This window comes from Trichomonas vaginalis, chromosome IV (genome assembly GCF_026262505.1).
Source record: "Trichomonas vaginalis G3 chromosome IV, whole genome shotgun sequence".
In the NCBI taxonomy this organism is placed as follows: Eukaryota; Parabasalia; order Trichomonadida; family Trichomonadidae; genus Trichomonas; species Trichomonas vaginalis.
This window is the reverse complement of record NC_067206.1, coordinates 37,074,106-37,091,643: the sequence shown is the minus strand read 5'-3', so window position 1 is coordinate 37,091,643 and position 17,538 is coordinate 37,074,106. Positions and strand designations below refer to the sequence as shown.

Below are 17,538 nucleotides of genomic sequence, written 5' to 3'. Positions count from 1 at the left end.
AAATGAATACCCCACAAGCTCAAAATTTACCACGAATCATAACAAGGGAGGAAATGATAAAAATGATGCAAGAACATGTTAAAAATAACAAACCACTAAAATTGAGAAAATGTGGTTATGCAGTAATGATGGAAAGAGAGATGTTGTCGAAGAGGAATAAAAATTAAATTTGGATAGAGTTTAAAAATTCATCTTTATTAAATTCATCTCTTCCAATCAATTTATTTATTCTATTAAATTCTTTTATTTTTGCTTCACTCAGTTTAAGGATTGAACGGTAAGTTTTTAATTTTTCGATTATTTCTTTCCTCTCTTTATCGTTTTCAACCCCACCGCATTGCGGCTTCTTTTTGTAATAGCATATTTTTGATTTAATTCTGTTTAGTTTCTTTTTATATTCATCGTCTGGACTCTTGACTGCTTTGTTGTCACTCATTTCTTACGAAATAAAAAAATTAAATATTATTTAAATATAATGGAGTAATAAAATAAATCGGAATTTCTATTAATTTATTGTTAACCTCAACTAATGCATTGCCGTTAATATATCTAACAAATTCAGCTATTGTGTCAAATCTTCGTCTTCTTTTTGTCATTGATTTCTCAGTTTTTCCATAATCGAGATGAATCAAAACTTTATCCCCTTGTTTAAAATTCATGAGCCCCGAATTAATTTGTTCACGTTTAACATCATTCAACCTTTCCATTTGCTTTCTAATATATTCCCATTCTTTTGAAATATCATTTTTCATTTCCACTGGTTTCATGTTTATAGTTCTATGCCATGTATTATTATAATAATATACTAACTGCTGTATGATGGAGTCATGATTTCCATCCCAGTATATCTGACCGTTAACCCCTAACGCATCTCTAAGAGTTCTCATTACTGCATCAACTATTTTATTATGAAACGTATATGGAGAGGATGAAAAGTAAAAATTAATTTGTGGGAAATAATGAGTCATAGCTGCCTGAAATCCTTTATCACCATCACCCCTGATATTATCTACTCTTTCATGATCTAGTAAGTATTGAATAGCTCTTCTTGTTTCCTGTTCTGTTTTCCCTTTCACTGGAATGCAATATAAATATCTAGTGTTAATGTTAATGGCAAATAAATAAGTAACGTTTCCTTTTGAATATTCCAGATGATCGATTTCGTATGAATATGGATATGGAGCAAATGAAGGGCGACTAAATTTTTCCTTTAACGGTTGAATTTTCGGGTCAGTTGGTTTATTTAATATCTTGAAACCCTTTTTAAAATCTTTTTGTTTCTTTAATGTTTGAAATGGATATAATAAAGTGAATGATGAAGGATTAACTGAAGGAGGAGGCGGTTTTGGTGTTGCAGGTACTGTCGTTGGAGGTTTTGGTGTTGCAAGTGGTTTAATTTTATCTGCTTTGATTTTGGATGATGAAGTTTTGGAATCATTCCCTCTTCATTAATTCTGGATGTATTCTATTCATTTGTTTTAAATATGCTGTATATAAAGGTTTGATATACTTTCCTGCTTCGAGTTTATGTTGAAGGATGAATTCCAAAAGTTGATCTTCATTTAAAAGTCGGGCTGAATATGGTTTAACTAATGAATCATAAATTAAAGCTTGTGCATCATTTATGGTCTGAAGACCTGGGCGTTTTGCACCTTTTTTTTTTTGTTCCTTTGGTTTTTGCGGCTCAGGATTATATAATTTATATAATTCATCAATATCTTCTTCTGTTAATACTTTATTTTTGAAATCTTTCAACTGTTTAAGTTGTGATTTAGTTTTTCCCTTTGAATATTCATTATTTTTAATTTTGTCTTTAATTTCAGAAATTATTTTATTATGATATTTCAAAATTTCATTTTTATAATATGGATAATAATATTCCATATCATCACCCGTTATATTTTATATATTTTTGGAGATATGCTTTTAAATCATAATAATAAGAAAATTTTGATTAAACTAAATCACAATTAAAATTTTTAAATCTGTGTTATCCATTTATATAAAAAAAAAAATCAATGTTTTAAGGGTGCCCACCTCTTTGAATCATAGTATCAAAACCATCATTAACGGTTCCTTTTGTCTCTTCTGTGGTATTTCATTAAATAAACGGCATACAACATCCATTTTCACAACATACAGCCTTAGTGTGTGCTCCTGTTAATGCAGTCTTACCGATTGTTAAGCGAGTCATTGACCCGTTTTTAAGTTGTAAATTAATATTCTGACCATCAAATATCACTTTATCATTTATTATATCCAAATAATTTTTAGGTGTTAATTGTTTATTTTGTCGTAAACTAACACCTTTCATTTTTTGTGCAATCTTTTTAAAATCACTTCCATCAATTGAACCGTTGAATGATGTATAACACTTAGGGCATAAAGCAACCATGTTATCACCTTGTTTCTCAATTGCTAAACCCAATAACTTCTTCTCATGTGCTTTTTCTTCAGCTTTATTCTTTAATTTAGGTTTAAATTTCTCATCAAAACAGAAGAAATCAAATGGTGCGAATTTGAAAATGTTTTTATCATAAAATTGTTTATCGGTTACAATTGCTTGAAATGCTTGAGTGTTAGGAAGATTTGGGTCGCCAGCGATTGCCCAATAAGATGAATCAGTATCACCTTCAATGAAATGAAAACGATTAACATCCATGCATTTATACATAAAATCATAAATGAAAACCAAATACCAGTATTTAGCATTATCTAAAGTGAAGAATGCCTCTTGTAAACATGTATCACATCTATAAAATCTATCTTTAAGCATCACTTGATACGTATCTTCACCTATTTCTCTTATGTTTTTAAACTTATTTGACATACATGCAACGCGTGCCTTCTGTGCATTCATTATTTTAGTCTTTGCGTAATTTTGTGTATTCATTGCATCGTAACCATATGATCCATTAAGCGAAATCTTGCAAAATAAACTTTTTCCTTTATTTCCTTCTAATTCAGCCTTTTGTCTTTCGTTCATAAATTCGTTCGCAAATTCATTAAAACAAGTGTTTTTAGTAAATGTTAAAATTGATTGAATGTCATCAATGATAAAATGAAATCTGTCTATTAGATACCAAAGATAATAAGAAGAAAATGGTTGATATTGGTTGTGTGTTGATGCTAACTGAGTTAATTTTCTCTGTTTCTGGTCAACTGGTAGATTGTTTGATTTCATGTAATTATACATAAAACTGCCAATTGTTTTTTCATCTGTGATAATATCTAAGTTTCTTATTATCGGTAAAAAGTTTATGTAATCATTAATGTATTTTTCATCAATGTGACCCTTTACTTCAGCCACGAATAAAGTATTTTTCTTTCTAATTATTCCCAGTGCTTTTGCTTTCTTTGTTGCTGTATCACAAATGATAACACCATTCAATCTTCCCGGCATATACATTTTATGGTCAGTATATTGAATGAAATCATGAGGATTAGATGAAAATGATGAAGGATATAATGAATTAAAATCAACACCAACGAAATGAGTCATAATGTTGGTGGTGTCCTCATTTGATACAGTTTTAGTTTCTGGATATATGAAAGTTTATTAATGTGCGTGATTCCTTTAAGATTTACTCTATGTTGAACATTTGATAACCACCAGTAATTCCATTACGGAGAATGTGATAAGCTTCAACTGAATCTAAAGTCATTGGTAAATTATTTTTTAATGCATAATTTCTTAAATTGATTCTTAAACGTTGAACATCTTCATCTTTATTTGATTTTACGACATTGCAATAACAACACATTAACTGACAATTTTCTTTGGTATGTGGTTTTTCATTATCGATTCTATCCAATGTTGGTTTATTTGCATATGTAAACGCTTTACCACACATTTTGCATTTAGATGAAAGGATTAAATCGTGATAGTATTGAAAATCATCCATTGAAACATTATTTTTAGTATCCCTTTCTGCTTTTTCATCTTGTTTCTTATATGATTCAATTTTATATTTCCAATACTTTTTCGTTAATTCAAAACTTGATTCTATCTCTTCCTCAGGATATTTTTCATTAGGATTAAAGTCTTTATATGCTAAAGCGTAACGAATCATTGAAGCATTCGATGATAAAGAAAGATTATGAAGCATATCAATTTTATAAACAAATGTTTCTTCAATAATTTTATCATTGGGTCAATCATAATTTCAACATCTTTATTGCAATAATGAATAAAATATTCTAATCTATTCTTAAAATTTTTAGCATCATTGAGATATATTTGATAATCACTATCTGATATAGTTTCTTGAGTTAATGCTGAATAAAATGAATCTTGAGTGAATGGTTCCTTTTATATAATTCTTCTTCGTAATTTCCCATGTGATGAATTGATAAGGGAAAAAGGATTTAACACGTGATTTATTGTTTCCGAAATCTTGAGTGAATTGGTCTAATGTCCCACCCGCTATATAATTTCTGATGTCAATAAATCTCAATTCATATGGAACGTTTGTTTTCTTTACAATGATTTGCTTAAATTGTGAAGATGAACCCAGCATTGATTTTATTTTCCATTTTGCAGTGTTTAAATCACGAAGAATTAAATTTAAATCAAACTTTCCCGAATTAAAACCTATGATATTCACTTTATTGAATTCCTCATCTAGAAGTTCTTTAAATGTTTCCTTCTGTTTTTCATTTAATGTATGGGTCTTCAATAATAATTCATTTATTGTTCAATATTTGATTTAGCAACTAATGAACAGGTTGAAAATAAAAAACTCAATCCAATCAGAAATAAAAGAATCACTCGAAGTTAAGCAAAAATTCCTCGTATATGTTTTATCATTTAATTTAACCGTTGATGATACCATGAATGGTTTTAAGTAAGCGTTCAAAGTTGCACACTCAGAAAGTTGTAATTCTTCTTTAGTCTCTAATGTTTCAAAGTCAAAAGTAATATAATATCTTGTCGGTTTATAATATTCCTGCAAATTGTGAGCTAATAACCACTGATATATCTTCTGTTTCGTAATATGTGGTGCATATGGTTGCTGGTCTTTTGCAATTGAACGTCTTGAATTAATCTTCCATTATTTTCTTTACATTTCTCACAATGCTTTAAAAATCTTCTTTGGTTTTTCCTTTCTGGATCATCACGGATAGAATAAACTTCTTCTTTACAATATGGACAAACTTTATAGCCGGTGAGTGCTTCAACGTCTGTTATTCTGTCAGCGTGAAGTTTTCCACATGGACTCTGTGTTAATAAAATATTTACTGTTTCAAATTCTGGATCTATCATTATTGATTCCACTAATGGAAAGTCTACCTTATTTATGTCCACGTCTTCTGGTTGAGGATCACAATAATAGAAATCAATATTAACATTTAACATTCTCGCTAATCTCTCACTTTCTGATGAAATGTCAAACCCTTCATATGCATCTATTGCTTCATTTAAATAGCTTCTACGAGTTTTAGGATTAACACCATCAGGAATGTTATAGAAGCGTTTAAATAACCTTCTACCTTCTGCTCTAATTTGATTATCATTCATTTTAGCTGTTGTTTTTGTTCATTTATGTAAGAATAAAAAATTAAAAAATAAATAAAAATAAAGTTTATTTTTTAAAGCCCATAAAATGAATTAAGAATACATAAATTTTTATCATCTGCGACGTGACGAATACATTTTAATTTACTCAAGAATGTGTACCCTGATACATTAAATCTAATTCCTGTCTTATTTAATTTCACAACTTTGAAAAGGAATGTATGAATAGCTATAAAATGATGAGAAGATGTTTTATGGGTTGCTTCCATTTTTTCTGAAATAAATGAATAAATATAATGCTTATACGTTTTCATATCTTTTATGTTCTTAATAACGAATGGTATAGACCTTTCCACTTCATCTTCCTTCGGTGCTGTTCTTTCATATGAAACATTATTAGTATCTTCAATAATGAAACCACAATCACACAAAATTTTATAGGTTCCAATGGTTTCTTTTGATATTTTATCTAATAAATCAAAAACTTTATCAACACCCGTGCATTTATTTAAATAATAATTTGTGTAAATATCATGATCTTCTTTCTTAATCGTATTAGTTGCATATGTCACGTTTTTAAGAGCTTTTTTGAATTTTTCGGAATCTAAAGGTGGTGAAAGTAGGATACAAGGGTATTCTTCATTATCAATAAATTGTAACTTATGTTTACGAATAAATTTAGTTCCTTCTTCTGAAAGTGTTTCATCTATTTCACCATCTAATAAATTTTGTGTTGATTCTGAGACATAATTTTTATATCTTTCTTCATGAGATTTCTGTACTTCTGATTCCGAAGCTGGGATATTCATTAAACCATCTACTTCATTTTCATTATATTTTTCAACTTCTCTTAATTCCTTAATTTTTTCATCTATTTCATCTCTTATTTTTTCCAGTCTTTCAATTTCATCATATTCATCATCTTTAATCCGTTCTTCATAATATTCAGGAAAAACATCAGGTTCTTTAGGTTTTTCTTTTTTAGAAGAGGGATATAAGAAATTTATAACATCATCTTTATTCATTTTTCCACCATAATCAAATTCATTTAAAAACTCCGCGAATTTTTGACAATTTCTTAAATAATATTTATCAACTTCATAACCCGCCTCCTCTAATATATCCTTTATTTCCTCGTTTGTGAATCCCAATTTTTTAACGTTGTTAGTTTTGACGCTCATTTCACACAAAATAAAAATAAATTATTCAGAAATGTAAGACATGAATTTTTAATGATTTATTTTTTATTCATGAAAATAATTAGTTTCTTAAAGTTCAATGTTGAACTCAATCTTTATTTTTAAAATCGGTTTAATTAATCGCGGAATATCTGACATCATCTATATATAGCTTCTTTTATAAAAGATGAAAAAATAAATTATTTTAAAATTAATGTTAATTTTTTAATGTGTTTAGTATATAATATTTATTTTATTTTTTTTTTATTTCATTATGTATGGGTTGAGTGTATAATATTTATTACTAATTTATTTAATAATGTCGCGCTTTCTTACGAATTCATGACTTAAAAAACGTAAGAAAAAATTTTATATCATCTATGTATAGAGGCTGGGAAAACATACCTTCATCTATATATAGATGTAACAAAAAAAGTCACACAACCCGTCCACATATACTACTAACCTTCTATAATAAAAAGCTAATATTTTTGATCGGGAAAGAGATACTATAATTCATTACCTAGTGCCTGATATTACTGTTATACATTTTTGTTATTAAAATAAAGATATTTTGATAATATGAGAAACAAGCAAACAAACAAACTAAACAAAAAAAAAGTTTTTATTTATTCTTTTGTTTCTTTGCGGCAGCCTTTGGTCCAAAGTTCTTCTCGGGATTCATATAGAATTTACAGATCTTCTTCTCTAATCTGATTCTTTCCTTAACTTCTGGATCAACTTCAAACGTGAATTTGTTCTCTGTCGATTGTTTTGCGGAAAGAATCTTTTTCGCAGAGTTATCTTGCTCTGGCAGCTTCTTCTGGTCATTTTCGAAGTACCAGCGCCTCAAGATGTCCCAAATAAGTTCTCCTGGAGCATCCGTCTTAAGCATTCCTGGTTTGCAGTGTGTTCCGGACGTTTTATATCCTAATTTCTCTAAAATTGAGACAAGAATCTCTCTGGAAGGTGTAGAACTGTGGATAATACCAGTGAGGACTGATATATCATAGTAAAATGGTGAATCAAGCTCTCTGATGCATGAATTTAAGACTGCTTCGATTCTTGCTGTTGTTTTGAAGAATTTCATTGTTGGGAGTAGGTCAATAAGAGACTGAATAAACTCCTTATTATGTATTGGACCTGTATATATTGGTCCGCCGAGTTGAAGCTGAGATTCTGTATATGGATCTTTAAATGAGGGAATTGTGACTTGAGCTGGCTTAACAGTGATGTTTTCTCCCTTGGACATGTCACGTCCAAGTGGTTGTAGCCAGAAAAGATGAGAATCTGGTGAAAATAATAAATATGCGTTGTCTGAAGCGAGATGTTTCGTTTCATTTGACTTGCCATGGACTATAACGAATACTCTGAAGTAGAAATTGGCCGCTAATGAAATGAGAGGCTCAATTGTCTTCTTATATCTGGCAGCAATTTGTTTTATGAGCGTAAGAAGGGTTCTAATACCAATCTCATGGCAAAACTCTGTATTTAGGACCATGACATTGTACCATCCGTATGAAACTTCTTGTTGTTGGCCGCATAAAGTGCGTCCATCAGTACTTGTAACACAAAGAAGGGCACCATCAGCTGCAGCATGGATAGCTGCATCGAGAAAGATAGACACTGTTGAATATGGGTCTAAATCAATAATTTGATATTCGCCTTTATGGGAGTTCATAACTTTGTTTGCATCTCCAAGTGATGATTTAACTATATTATCGACTTTGTTAAGCTGTATATTACGATCTATAATAGAGCCAGCATTTTTATCAATATCGTTAGCTGTAATTGAATTAAATCCGGTTACTTCACGTGCATATCTAATTGATCGAAGACCAGTTGCAGCAAAGGCTTCAAATAAGTTCGTTGGCTTTTTAACTCTGTTATTATAAGCTTGAAGAACTAAACATGTAATATCTCTGTTGAAATTCTGAACTGGATTATAAAATACTTCTGATTTATCAATATTTGGGGGAAAGTATATCTTTGTATCGCCCTCTTCAATAAGAGCTTCACTCTCTCCGGCGCCCATAAAAGTGACAAAAATTTTTGTGGCTGAATTTATCACTCAAACCATTTCTGGATATGAATTTTATTAATACTAACATGTAAGTATCTGTTTATAATGTTAAAATACAGAAATATCATAAATTTAAAATTTCAAATCATAAAAATTCAATTATTTAGAAAATAATGTTAATGGATCAAAAATATAATATTTTTATATTCTTGTTAATATACTAATTTTTAATGATATTTAAAAATAAAAGCCCAGAATTTTAAATATTAGTTTTCTCGATCATTTAAGATCTGTAAACATACCTATAGCAAAAATTATAGCTATCAAATAATATCCTGGCTTTAGACACAATTCAATTTTGATAAAATCGTTATCAACTAACTTTGACTTAAATGAACTCAGTATTCATCAAATCGAATACTAAGTAAAATGGATTATAATGACGTTATGCTGAATCATGTTAAAAAAAAATTACAAATTAGACAAAATTAAAAAGATTTTTAAATAATATGAAGATTTATAATCTTGCATTGTATAAAAAATGATGATTTTGATCTTACTATAGTATAACGTTTAAACTTTATATAAGAGATTTTTCGATAAGAGGTTGTTGGTAGCCCTTTGGTTCTCTGCGCTTTCTGCTAACAATACAAAGTATTGAAACAGTACAGAGGATTGTTAAGATTGCGGCGAGTACTGAGCAAATAACTGCAACTTTGCTTGGAACACCTGATTTTGAAGTTGGCATTGGGGTTCTAGATGGTGGATCTGTTGAAGGTTCATCTGCCAAGAGACGGAAACTAAAACCGAGAAGGCCAAAAAAGAAGAGAAACATCAAAAAATTGAATCTGTCGTGTCACTTTTTTGATTTTGCTATCCGAAGCAAGGTTTAGATTTTGTAGAAAAAGAAATATATATCTGGTATCTAATAAAATCAGGTGGTTTTCAGATTTCGTGGATGAAGTTTCATTGCTCCATATTCATATTTCAACCATGATTTATTATAAAAAATGTCATTCTATTGGATGTAAATTCGTTTTGAAAGTTCGATTCTTTCAAATAGCAATACTATTGTTTGAAATTTTATTGCCGAAACATAGTTTAATAATTTATCATTTTATGAATGTCCATAATAACTATGTTACAAAAGATGAAAATGAAAGGCCAAGGTCGACTTTTAATTTGAAACTAGCTAAGATCAGTAATTAGGAGCCACTATCATTACCATATTCTCCTGATTTATAGGAAAGTCTTAAGAACAAATCAGATTGATTAATATGCAGCAGATAAATAAAGATATTAAAAAAAAATAAAATGGTAAATTGAGAAAAGGTATAAATTTCGTAATAGTAACTTTTAATCACAACAAATATATACATAAACGATATTTAAATATCTGTTTCAATAAGTTCATGAATAGCGTAACTTTGAGCTTTGATGAAATCTTCGTTATTAATATAAAATATATTATCTAAGTTTGGTGGCTCATTAACTTGATATCCCTTGATGTACTTCCATAAAGAAAGGAATTCATCTTTCGTGCGGTAATCTTGAATTTTTTGTATTTTCTGATCGACCAATATTTCACGCCATTTCTTTCGCAAACTTTCAGTTGATGCTTTTGTATTTGAAGGCATTTTTGATGGTTTAATTTCGACAGGTTCGAATTTCTCTATTTTATTGTTAGGAGATACCCAATTCAAGTGCTCTGCATGGAGCTTGTTTTTAAGTATCTTTAATCTCTCTAATAAATCTTCACGTTTCTTGTTTCTCGAACTCATTACAATAATATTGTCACTTTTTTCAAAATAAAACACGGAGTTAGTGCAGAATTACATAAATTTGTATCAAATGGAATATTTTCATATTACATATGATAGACAATAAGATTTAAGTTTATTTTATATATTTTTACTCATTTTTATTGGCTTTATGACTCATATTTCCTATTTCTATTTTTGATTTTGAATTTCAACTAGTTTTCTTCTAATTGCTATATTCTTATCTTGTGTAAGTATAGAATATAAGACATTTCATTCTAAGTCCAAATTCAAATCAATTCCATTCAATATTAAGTGCTTTCATAAACAATTTAACAAGAATCTTAACATTTATGTAGAAATATTTGCATTTGCTCACAATTCAAAATAGAACATGTGTGATTTCTTTATTCAAGCACAATTTGTGAAACGATTCTTTCTTTCGGGCCCCATATTCAGAGTCCTTAAACTAGTAGCTATTTATGGCAGGATATGATTCTTCTATTCGCTCTTTTGATTGACTCTAACCTTATTCTATCGTCCGCACAATTCTCAGTTTCGTTAGAATTTTGTCAGATTTTAATTTTACAAAAAAAAATGAATAAATATCCCAAAAGTGCTCGCCCAATGAAATTCAATGTGCGTGCTGCCAATAATATTCTCTTCCAACAAAATCGAAAAGGGCCTAAAATCGTTTCTCCTCGATGTTCTCACAAACCAAACGAATCTCAAATGTCGAACAAAGCAATAAGAGACCTTCTCCTCAACGACAATTTAGATGAAATTGAAAAATATGCAACTCATGCCCTTATGGGAGAGAAATTACCTGATTTATCACCATATGAATTATCGTTAGTAGCAAAAGACTTAGAAAACAGAAGAGCATACTTTATAGATAAAGGATACTATAACAAATCACTACAAGCTAAAGCTGCACTTGATCATGTAAAAGAATTGCAACTAATTGCTACGAAAATTGAAGCTCAAAAGCAGGAACAAACAGAAATCTTTCTTATAAAAGGATATTCTAAAACAGATTATACAATTTTCAATCACAAAATGACTGCAGAAGAAGATAAATTAAATTTAAAGTACGAAAACAAGCTTTTATCCATTGAAGAAAGGCAAGAAAAAGAAAAGAAAGATTTAGAAGAAGAATGGCATTCAAAAGCTAAACTCAGAATGTATTCACATCCTTCAACAAAATTAATTGAATTAAAACATGTACAGAAAAGATTATTAGATGCGAACGAATTGGATAAAGCCGCAGCATTAAAACAAGAGATAGATGAATTAGAACTTAAAGAACGCCAAGAAGGAGCAAGAAATTGGACTAATGATTATAATCGTGCTGTAGAAATGCTTGCTGCTAAACATGCTGCAGAAAGGGACTTTTATGATTATGATAAAGACTTAAAACAGCAAGTATTTAAGGCTAAAGTTGATATCGGATCAATTGCTTTCGATAATAGAAATAGAGCCTTGAAAATTCGAGAAACTGTTGCAAATGATATGGATAAGTACTGGAGAACTCATAGCAGATCCATTTATGAAGTTGCTCCACCGCCTCCATCAACAACAAGATCTAGAAATTCAAATTATTTGAATCTTAATTTTCCAAATTAAAAAAGAATAGCGCTATACGTTTTGTTTTGTAAACATGTTATTTATACTTTAATAATACACTTTTAATTTGCATACAAACTTTGTTTATTTTAAAATATCCCCAATAATAAATTTAATACAGGATTCATTTTAACTACCAAAGAGGTTGACAGCTAATCTTATATACATACGCTTAATAAATTCTATTAATCTCATCATTGTATCAAATAATGTAATATTTTTGCAATTTCAAGTAGAATAAGCCATCATGAAACAGGTGTATGAAAGTTTTATCATACGTACAGATGTATCTCATATAGAAATCTTGTTATTTCCTATAGGAATAGAAATTGAGATAAGATATCCCATATGAATAATTGATGAAATTGAAGATTTTAGTATAATCACATATAAATATGTTATTTTCCACAATTTGAATAAATGCAGGAAAAAATTTAGCAAATTGTTCGAGCAAGTTTACAAAAACCGATTTATAATTTAGAGATGAGCAAACCAGCAGAACAGACTCCACAGCAGGAAGATATCGATATCCAGCATGATGATGAGTTTGAAGATTTCAGATTTACCTCTAGACCAGTTGCAGAAGAAAAGAAACGCGTTGAAACTATTGATGATTGGGATGACGATGTTGTTGATAACTTCTCACAAATTCTCAAAGCCCAACGCGCTGTTGTACATTAAAAACTATTATTATTAGAAATACAAAAATTTTTATTAGTTATCAAAATTTAAATACGAAAAATAAATGTCAAATCAAGCTACGGAACTTGGCTTTACTCCAAGGGCGTATTATTCATTACATAAGATATTCCTTTCTTGAAATATTTTTTTGAAATTTTTCTATTTTGAGATATATAAGGAATTATAGTGGACATATTAATTCAACTATCTCTTTGAGGTCTTCTAATGTTGATTTTAACCTGAAATTCATCATGATTGAGATGACGAATTTTGAAAAATCGAGATTGATGATAAATTATAATAATATGCTGTCATACCACGTAAAATAGACAAAAATGTACGTGAATTGAATCAATTATATCACGAGATTTGGTTGATAGCCGAAGGTGACGATAGGCCAAAAAATTTGAATGAATAACTTTGAGCTTGAGAAAGAGGAGCTTGCCCTTATCTACGGCGATAACTATAAGATGGAACAAAAGAACATTGTCTCCATCGCTATTTCAACTCAAGGAAGAAACGCTACATTGACATTTACTGTAACAGAACAATATCCAGACGAAATTCCGGCCGTCCACGCAAAAATCGAAGGTATTTCTGGTAAAAAGCTCGAAGAGCACCTTACTAAAGTCGCAAGAACAATGGCTGGATTATCAATGATTGCATATCTCGTTGGAAATGGCATAACATTCCTCGCTGGTATCCCAGAGAAAGATTTCCAGGTTACACAAGAACAAGTCACATCTACACCATTCTCAAGAGAGAATTTCTTACTTTGGCTGGCCAAATTCAACGAAGAAATGGCCCCAAAGGAAGATTCAACTTTGCCTCCTACTGGCAGACAGATGTTCGAACAAGGCCTTGTCAATTAAATTTTTTTTGTTGGAAATATTTGAAAAATTAAAAATACCGAAATAGATTGAAATAAAAAGAATAAAAATTGCTGTTTTCACAAAAAATATCTTACTTTCAGAATCTAAGATGTTAATGACCTTTATTTTATAAGATATTTCATATGAATTCTTTTATTTATGTTTGTCACTACGAAAATATGCAATATTCATAAATGTAATTGCAGTAGTATCTATGATGGCTCATGAATTTTAAGATTCAAAAAAATCAAATTCATTATTATGCATTTTATTGCTAATTTCTTGAAGAGTTCGTATATTTGTGCTTTATTAGTTCTATTTTTGCTATCAAATGTCTATTCTAGTATTCATAAAAGAAAAAAAAATGTTTCGTGTTGATTGTAAGAATAATGGAACAATAATTGAATGTTTAGGAGTTAAAATTCTTGCGTTATTCGAGCAATTTCCCACATCGGAACATCTTCTGCCTAATTTTTTCACAAGTCAATTCAATTTTGATTATTCAACCATCGATATAGTTCTAATTAGTGATGGAAGATCATATGTACTTGTTGAAGCTCTTATGAAAATCCCAGAATTTCATGGACTTATCGTTACAACTCAAGCAAATTATCGAATTGGACGAAATTTGATTACAGAATATAGAATGATAGACTCAAATAACAGAAATCCGTTACCTACTGATTTAAGAATCATAACACTTAATTTCCATCAACCATTTACTTTTACAGAATTATGCTTCATTCCAACGCCAAATGGATGCGGTATTGGAAACTGCAATTGGCTTATAACAAAGAATACAGATGCTGAATTAGTATCTTTCAAAGCCTTCTTGGTTACTGGATACAATACATCAACCACATTTACACCCCCTTACAGTCCAATAGTTTCGAACTCCCAAGCTACTCCACTTCCACCTCCTCCAAAGGCACCTGATGTTGTCTGCGTAGTTCCTACAGCAATTTCAGAATTTGATTGTGGAGAAACCATCAAAATCATTGCATCAAAGGTCAAAGAGAAACTCGGTTACGGTTTGAAAGTTGTCATTCCCACATTTACAGATGATATTCTCTTCTTTTTAATGAGTTATTTGAGATATACTTCAGCATTATCAGTCGGATTCGCTCATTTATCGTATAGAGGACAAACTTTGATGGATATTGCCACATCCTTTGAATATACAGAGGCCATAAATGGCTTAGAAATTTCAGAAAAAGTAGATTCAAATATATTAGAAGGTTCTTCGGTTTTGTTTGGTCCATCACCGAACCAACCAATAGGACAAATTGTCCAGGCCAGAGATTTCTTAGGAAACCGTTGCGATTTCATGCAAATAATTTCTCCTGAGCCAAAACCATATATTTATGCAATGAATTCAGGTTACCAGGCACTTTCAAGATACATAAACCAGATGATGAGTGAAAATGTCATCATTCCGCCTATTTTCCAAAGATTGGATTCATTTTCAATCAAAAATGCCAAACCATATCCATTTGAAACTCCGATTAGTGAAGATTTAGTCAGATGGGTTGATATCAAGGAGCTACAGCTTGCAGATTCCCGTTTTCCAGTATTTTCCGGAAATATTGTTGGAGAATATGCAAAAGTTGCATCAACATCTCAAAATTTCGTTGTCAGTCCTCCTATTCTTGAGCAAATTGTTTATTATTTGACTGATCAAGGCGCACAAAACATTGATTTCAGTGATAATAGGCTGACATTCGAATTTCCTTTTGTTGAGGGTGATTCAAAGGCTTCTATCTTGTTTACAAATGATGATATTACACTTGAAACTGGTTCTGGATTGATTGAAGATGTAATTCTTGAATTTCTCACAAAAAAGGTTCATTCTTATGTATAAATTGTATCTTACTCATTAAAATAGAGTTGTTATGTATAAAATATATTATTTTAATCGATTGAATTTTTATTCATTTTAAATCAATATTAAATTTATCAGAAGATTGATCAATAACACATTGCAAATGTTGTATTCTGCAGATATAAAGCATAGTTGACTATAATATGTTTGTGCGTCACTCACAAAGCCAGATAATGATTATTTCTTGCTGGACTTGACAGATATCCCTCTCCCTAACAACAGTGATATTGGGGATACCAAGTCGGAAGTCAAACCATTGGATGAAAATAAGACAGCATATATATATACCAATCATCTGCTCACCATTCAACCCTATTCTATAATTCGTGATGTATATTGACTCAGTTATGCATGTTAGTAATTTTTGTTTAATATGATATGTTGTTACATAAACGCACTAGTATTTTATGTGAAAGCAAGGCAATTTCTTTTAACAGGAAATGCTATATTGATAATGTATCAAGGGAGTACTAAATGTCTTTGTTGCTTGAGTTTTAAGAATCTGTAGTTGATTGCGGTTCCTTTTATTGGTGTATTAATGCAAATATGACTTAGTTCTCGAGTCCTGTGTTTAAAGGAAATTTTTTAATGATCATTCACATCAATTGTCATGGTTTTGATTTTTGTCAGATGGGTGTAAGTTTATATATATCAACTTATACTTTATTAAAAAAAGTGTATAACTCAAATAAGTTTATGAAAGAATCAAAAATCTGATTTTCAATATGATAAATGTTCCCTGAGATAGAACATTTTTTTTCTAACAACATGATTTGTTCTTTTCTTCTTGCTTCTTTTCAATATTGATTACTGACTGTGGTAAAACGAATTCATCAGTATGAGTGTTTTCAAGGGCTTTTCTTACAATCTCTTCAAATGCTGTTTGTACTCCTTCAGCAGTTTTGGCAGAAACTTCATGGAATATCATTCCATTCATTTGGGCATATTCTCTTGCTGCTGAAGCCTGAACAACTTTGTTCTGAATATCGCACTTGTTTCCAAGCAGTAAAAATGGAAAGTTTGAATCTTGTTTAAGTTCTAGTTGTCTGACAAAATCATTTTTCCATTTATTAATATTTTCAAATGATTTTGCATTGGTGACATCATAAACCAAAATCAAGCAATCTGTTCCTCTAAAGAATGTTGAACCAAGAGATTGGAATCTTTCTTGTCCTGCTGTATCCCAAATCTGTAAGGTGACGAATTTTCCATCAATTTCAACTTGTTTTGATGTAAAATCTGAGCCAATTGTAACTTTATAGTCAGATGAAAATTCTCTGCTAACATATTGATTCAAGAGGCATGTCTTCCCAGCTCCTGTATCACCAAGAAAGAGAACTTTAAGCATAGTCCGTGCGCGTGATGCCATTTTAAATGACTGAAAAAAGTATTGAAAAACTTTGAAAAATAACCGTCAGATTTAATATGAATTCAAAATTGAATATAATGGTTGTTTGCTTAATATGTTTTGTATTGGTAGAATAATTTTTTTAAACTCATAATTATTTTTGAAAATTTTAGAGGACAGATTTTAATTGAATAATCATTTCTGAGAGCAAACAAAGTTATGATAGATTGTATCAGTCCAAAAATCTAAACAATTGCTAAAGTAAATACAATAGCTTTCATATGGTCATATGACTGGGGACTTCATTTCGATTTTTCCCCCCGAAAAGACTTTACTTTCTAGTGACTGGGAAGCCTCATCAGAGATTGCCATTAAGATTGTGAAATGAAGATTCATTAAATGCCATCTGCAATGTTATCAATTTGAGAGCTTTTTTATAAGTTTTTATAGAATTATCAAATTATTTAAAATTTAGTTTGTGCATAAAACACTTGGATATATTATAAATTCCTTTGAATGTATAACAGATAAAAATAATCAAATAAGCATTTTTTTAATTGATCTGGATGAATTAGTAAGATAAATTAAATGTGAAGTATATAACTTCAAATATCACTATAACTCTCTAATTTAGATAATTGAGAGAGTTT

The 17,538-nt window shown here is 30.0% G+C and overlaps 11 protein-coding genes and 1 pseudogene across 12 annotated transcripts, besides 1 other annotated feature; 4 read left to right on the top strand and 8 right to left on the bottom strand.

The window, feature by feature from the left end:
• Positions 1-6,787: part of a mobile genetic element that runs on past the window's edge.
• TVAGG3_0236170 (uncharacterized protein) lies at positions 164-436 on the bottom strand (the record flags this gene model as incomplete). The annotated part of the gene is made up of 1 exon (XM_001320687.2): positions 164-436. One exon carries the CDS (start codon positions 434-436, stop codon positions 164-166), a length of 273 nt encoding a protein of 90 aa, XP_001320722.2.
• On the bottom strand, positions 2,102-2,860 carry TVAGG3_0236160 (uncharacterized protein; the record flags this gene model as incomplete). The annotated part of the gene is made up of 1 exon (XM_051227506.1): positions 2,102-2,860. The coding sequence occupies one exon, from the start codon at positions 2,858-2,860 to the stop codon at positions 2,102-2,104; it is 759 nt and encodes a 252-aa protein (XP_051112492.1).
• On the bottom strand, positions 3,585-5,266 carry TVAGG3_0236150 (annotated as a pseudogene). Its single transcript has one exon. A coding segment is annotated over exon 1 (1,682 nt).
• On the bottom strand, positions 5,593-6,543 carry TVAGG3_0236140 (uncharacterized protein; the record flags this gene model as incomplete). Its single annotated transcript, XM_051227505.1, has 1 exon — positions 5,593-6,543. One exon carries the CDS (start codon positions 6,541-6,543, stop codon positions 5,593-5,595), a length of 951 nt encoding a protein of 316 aa, XP_051112491.1.
• Positions 6,788-6,992: 205 nt separating the features above from the next.
• On the bottom strand, positions 6,993-8,735 carry TVAGG3_0236120 (N2, N2-dimethylguanosine tRNA methyltransferase family; the record flags this gene model as incomplete). Its single annotated transcript, XM_001305623.1, has 1 exon — positions 7,322-8,731. One exon carries the CDS (start codon positions 8,729-8,731, stop codon positions 7,322-7,324), a length of 1,410 nt encoding a protein of 469 aa, XP_001305624.1.
• Positions 8,736-9,160: 425 nt separating this feature from the next.
• Positions 9,161-9,554, bottom strand: TVAGG3_0236110 (uncharacterized protein; the record flags this gene model as incomplete). Its single annotated transcript, XM_001305622.1, has 1 exon — positions 9,300-9,554. The coding sequence occupies one exon, from the start codon at positions 9,552-9,554 to the stop codon at positions 9,300-9,302; it is 255 nt and encodes an 84-aa protein (XP_001305623.1).
• A 503-nt stretch (positions 9,555-10,057) lies between these two features.
• Positions 10,058-10,501, bottom strand: TVAGG3_0236100 (uncharacterized protein; the record flags this gene model as incomplete). Its single annotated transcript, XM_001305621.1, has 1 exon — positions 10,108-10,500. One exon carries the CDS (start codon positions 10,498-10,500, stop codon positions 10,108-10,110), a length of 393 nt encoding a protein of 130 aa, XP_001305622.1.
• Positions 10,502-11,072: 571 nt separating this feature from the next.
• Positions 11,073-12,145, top strand: TVAGG3_0236090 (uncharacterized protein; the record flags this gene model as incomplete). Its single annotated transcript, XM_001305620.1, has 1 exon — positions 11,077-12,105. One exon carries the CDS (start codon positions 11,077-11,079, stop codon positions 12,103-12,105), a length of 1,029 nt encoding a protein of 342 aa, XP_001305621.1.
• A 425-nt stretch (positions 12,146-12,570) lies between these two features.
• On the top strand, positions 12,571-12,863 carry TVAGG3_0236080 (DSS1 SEM1 2 family; the record flags this gene model as incomplete). The annotated part of the gene is made up of 1 exon (XM_001305619.2): positions 12,589-12,786. One exon carries the CDS (start codon positions 12,589-12,591, stop codon positions 12,784-12,786), a length of 198 nt encoding a protein of 65 aa, XP_001305620.1.
• A 333-nt stretch (positions 12,864-13,196) lies between these two features.
• Positions 13,197-13,658, top strand: TVAGG3_0236070 (RWD domain-containing protein family; the record flags this gene model as incomplete). Its single annotated transcript, XM_001305618.1, has 1 exon — positions 13,197-13,658. One exon carries the CDS (start codon positions 13,197-13,199, stop codon positions 13,656-13,658), a length of 462 nt encoding a protein of 153 aa, XP_001305619.1.
• Positions 13,659-14,022: 364 nt separating this feature from the next.
• TVAGG3_0236060 (metallo-hydrolase/oxidoreductase family) lies at positions 14,023-15,519 on the top strand (the record flags this gene model as incomplete). Its single annotated transcript, XM_001305617.1, has 1 exon — positions 14,023-15,519. The coding sequence occupies one exon, from the start codon at positions 14,023-14,025 to the stop codon at positions 15,517-15,519; it is 1,497 nt and encodes a 498-aa protein (XP_001305618.1).
• Positions 15,520-16,300: 781 nt separating this feature from the next.
• TVAGG3_0236050 (small Rab GTPase Rab7c) lies at positions 16,301-16,909 on the bottom strand (the record flags this gene model as incomplete). Its single annotated transcript, XM_001305616.1, has 1 exon — positions 16,301-16,909. The coding sequence occupies one exon, from the start codon at positions 16,907-16,909 to the stop codon at positions 16,301-16,303; it is 609 nt and encodes a 202-aa protein (XP_001305617.1).
• Positions 16,910-17,538: the final 629 nt, after the last annotated feature.